This window comes from Neopelma chrysocephalum, unplaced genomic scaffold (assembly GCF_003984885.1).
Source record: "Neopelma chrysocephalum unplaced genomic scaffold, ASM398488v2 Primary Assembly neopelma1_97054, whole genome shotgun sequence".
Lineage (NCBI taxonomy): Eukaryota > Metazoa > Chordata > Aves > Passeriformes > Pipridae > Neopelma > Neopelma chrysocephalum.
Genome location: NW_020925696.1, coordinates 881 through 4,156, shown reverse-complemented (window position 1 = coordinate 4,156; position 3,276 = coordinate 881). Strand labels below are relative to the sequence as shown.

Here is a 3,276-nt window from a genome sequence, read left to right as displayed (position 1 = left end):
GGGTCAGTCCTTCAGGAACAGGTTATTCCAGCATGGATCCCTGTTTTCCATGGGGTCAGTCCTTCAGGAACTGCTCCAGCACAGATCCCTGTTTTCCATGGGGTCACTCCTTCAGGAACTGCTCCAGCACAGATCCCTGTTTTCCCCGAGGTCTGTCCCACAGGAACTGCTCCAGCACAGATCCCTCTTTTCCATGGGGTCCCTCCTCCCACATATTCCCACTCTTCTCTCCCCTGTTTTTGTTCCCATTTTTGGGGGCTTTTCCCTTCCCTTTGTTATCCCAGAGGAGCAAGTTGATCCCCCTGGAATTCCGCAGTCCCTGGGCTGGGAGGGAAGGGCCAGACCGAGGTTCTCCCGTTCATTTTTCCCACAGAATTTTTGGGATCTTACCTGCAAACGCCATAATTTTCACTATCTGCCCGGGCTCAATCCTGTGATTCAAAATCCTCTGCTGCTCGTGGGTCAGTTTGACCTCACCACAACTGTGGGAAAAAAATCGGGAAAAAACAACAATAAACCAACGGAAAAGGAATTAAAAAAAATAAATCCTCCCCCACAAATCCATTAATGAGGAAATTGGGTTATTTATCCCATTCCAGGAGTGGGAATTTGGCACTGGAGCAACCTGGGTTTTGGGGAAAAAGCAGGGAATAAGAGAATATTGGAGCAAAAATAAGGAGTAAAACTCTTATTGAAGAATCCAGAAAAATTTGGAAGTTGAAAATCCCAAATCCCAGCCTGGCTTGAAGAATCCAAAAGGTCACATGGAAGAAGATCTTCCCAAATTAAACTAATTAATTAAAATTAAAATAAATTAATTAAAATTAATTTGGCAGCCTGGCTCCTTAAGCTTATTAAAAACCACCAGCTTTATCTCGGCCATGGATGGAGTCACAGCATTCCCATTCCGTAGGAAAGGATAAGGAATAAATGAGTCAATCCAGGGGAAATGAAGTGGAAAGGGAACCAAGCCTGGATCTCCACAGGCCAGGGAAGGGTTTCACTCCTTGTTGTCCTTCTTTTCTAGGCAGCAAGTAGCAAAAAATATTAATATTTAACATATAGATGGATAAATTTTAATCTATATATCTATGTATAGATACATAAATTATGTATAATTATAAATTATATCATCTCTAAAATTAAAAGAGATATAAATGTATCTATACATAAAATAAATATTTATTAATATATAAAATAAATATAAATTATAAAATATAATATATAATATAATTTAAATAATATATGTAATATACTATAAATATATTAACATATAATATACATAATATAATATAATGTAATACAATATAAATATAATAGAATAAAATATAATATACATAATACAATGTAATGTACTATAAAGATAATAGATTAAAATATAATATACATAATATAATATAATGTAATATAATAAAAATATAATAGAATAAAATAAATATAAAAATATAATAAAATAAATATCAAAAATAATAACAAAAAGAAACAATAAAAATATAAATCATATCCAAGCAAATAAATAAATGTTAGTATTAGCACTTCTCTGGCAAGATCTGAAAAACAGGAGTGGAATCAATATCCCGGTCCCTTGTTTCTTTCCCGGAGTTCAAAAGGGAAAATCCACATTTTTTTGGGCTGTGGGAGCATCAGCAACAACCCAACCCCCTGCTTGGGCTGCCTGAACTTCGTGTCTTAAAATTCCAGCAGGGACTTCCCTCCTTCCAGAGATCCTTATCCATAGGGAAAGGGGTGATTTGGGAGGTGTTTTGGGGTGATTTGGATCCCCTGAACAAACAGAACTGTGTTCCACTGATCCATGGGGTGGAGCCAGGCTGGGAGAGCTGGGAATGTTCACCTGGAGAAGAGAAGGCTCCAGGGAGAGCTGAGAGTCCCTTCCAGGGCCTAAAGGGGCTCCAGGAGAGCTGGAGAGGGACTGGGGACAAGGCCTGGAGGGACAGGACACAGGGAATGGCTTCCCAGTGCCAGAGGGAAGGGCTAGATGGAATATTGGGAAGGAATTCCTGTCTGGGAGGGTGGGGAGTGGCTGGAATGAATTTCCCAGAGAAGCTGTGGCTGCCCCTGGATCCCTGGAAGTGTCCAAGGCCAGGTTGGAGCAACCTGGGATAGTGGGAGGTGTCCCTGCCCATGTCAGGGGTGGCACTGGAGGTTTTTAAGGTCCCTTCCCACCCAGACAATCCTGGGATTCCATGATTCTGGAGCCCCTCTGCTCTGGAGCCAGGCTGGGAGAGCTGGGAATGTTCGTCCTGGAGAAGGGAAGGCTCCAGGAAGACCTGGGAGTCCCTTCCAGGGCCTAAAGGGGCTCCAGGAGAGCTGGAGAGGGACTGGGGACAAGGAACAGAGGGACAGGACACAGGGAATGGCTTCCCAGTGCCAGAGGGCAGGGAGAGATGGGATATTGGGAAGGAATTCCTGGCTGGGAGGGTGGGGAAGGGTTGGAATGGATTTCCCAGAGAAGCTGTGGCTGCCCCTGGATCCCTGGAAGTGTCCAAGGCCTGGATGGAGCAACCTGGGATAGTGGGAGGTGTCTCTACCTATAGCAGGGGTTTGGAATTAGTTTATCCTTAAGGTCCCTTCCAAACCATTCCATGATTCCATGACAGACCCACCAGTGAATTTAAACTTGGTCAGTGCCCGGCAATTCCATTTTTCCAGATTTAAGGCCCCAGATTCTGGTTCTCCTCTGGGAATTCTGGTGGCAAGGAGCAGGATAAGGAGCTGCGCCGTCCCCAACATTCCCTGGAGCGCTCAGCTTTCCCTCAGGACCCCGGGGCACCCCTTGGATCACCTGGAAAAGCCTCACCTGGACCACAAGTCCTGCCTGCAGCGCGACGCCAGCGTCTCCTCTTCCACATTCCCAACGGTTCCAGAGGAGTTTTCCATGAGGTACAAGCAGTAGAAGACGTTGTAATGGATCCTGGGAGAGAGGAGAAACCAGAAATTACCAAAAAAATCCACAAAAATCCAGAAATCCACAAAAAACCCAAAGGAAACCTGATAAAAATCCCCCATAATTCCAACGGAAAGCCCGGAGCGCTCAGGGAGCCGCAGGAGATTACGGATAATTAGGTAATTAATTATTAATATTAAAATAAAGTGCTAATTGGGCCTTGAAAAGTCCCTGCAAGGGCACCAGGGCAGGGAGGAGACGTGGCAGGGAAGGGGGTTGGAAGGAAAGTTCCTGGATTTGAGGGAGCAAAAAAAATGGGAATTATTTTGGGATTCTTCAAGCCAGGCTGGGATTTGGGATTTATGGGTTCC

General features: G+C 44.1%; 1 protein-coding gene across 1 annotated transcript in view; it reads right to left on the bottom strand.

The window, feature by feature from the left end:
• Window positions 1–3,042, bottom strand: part of FBH1 (F-box DNA helicase 1) — a 19,268-nt gene extending 16,226 nt beyond the window's left edge. The window contains exons 1-2 of the mRNA XM_027671213.1: window positions 2,819–3,042; window positions 391–482 (exon numbers count right to left, since the gene is read on the bottom strand). Of these exons, the coding sequence (XP_027527014.1) occupies window positions 391–482; window positions 2,819–3,027 (301 nt within the window). The 5' untranslated portion in view covers window positions 3,028–3,042. The remainder of the gene's footprint in view (window positions 1–390; window positions 483–2,818) is intronic.
• Between the last annotated feature and the right edge of the window lie 234 nt (window positions 3,043–3,276).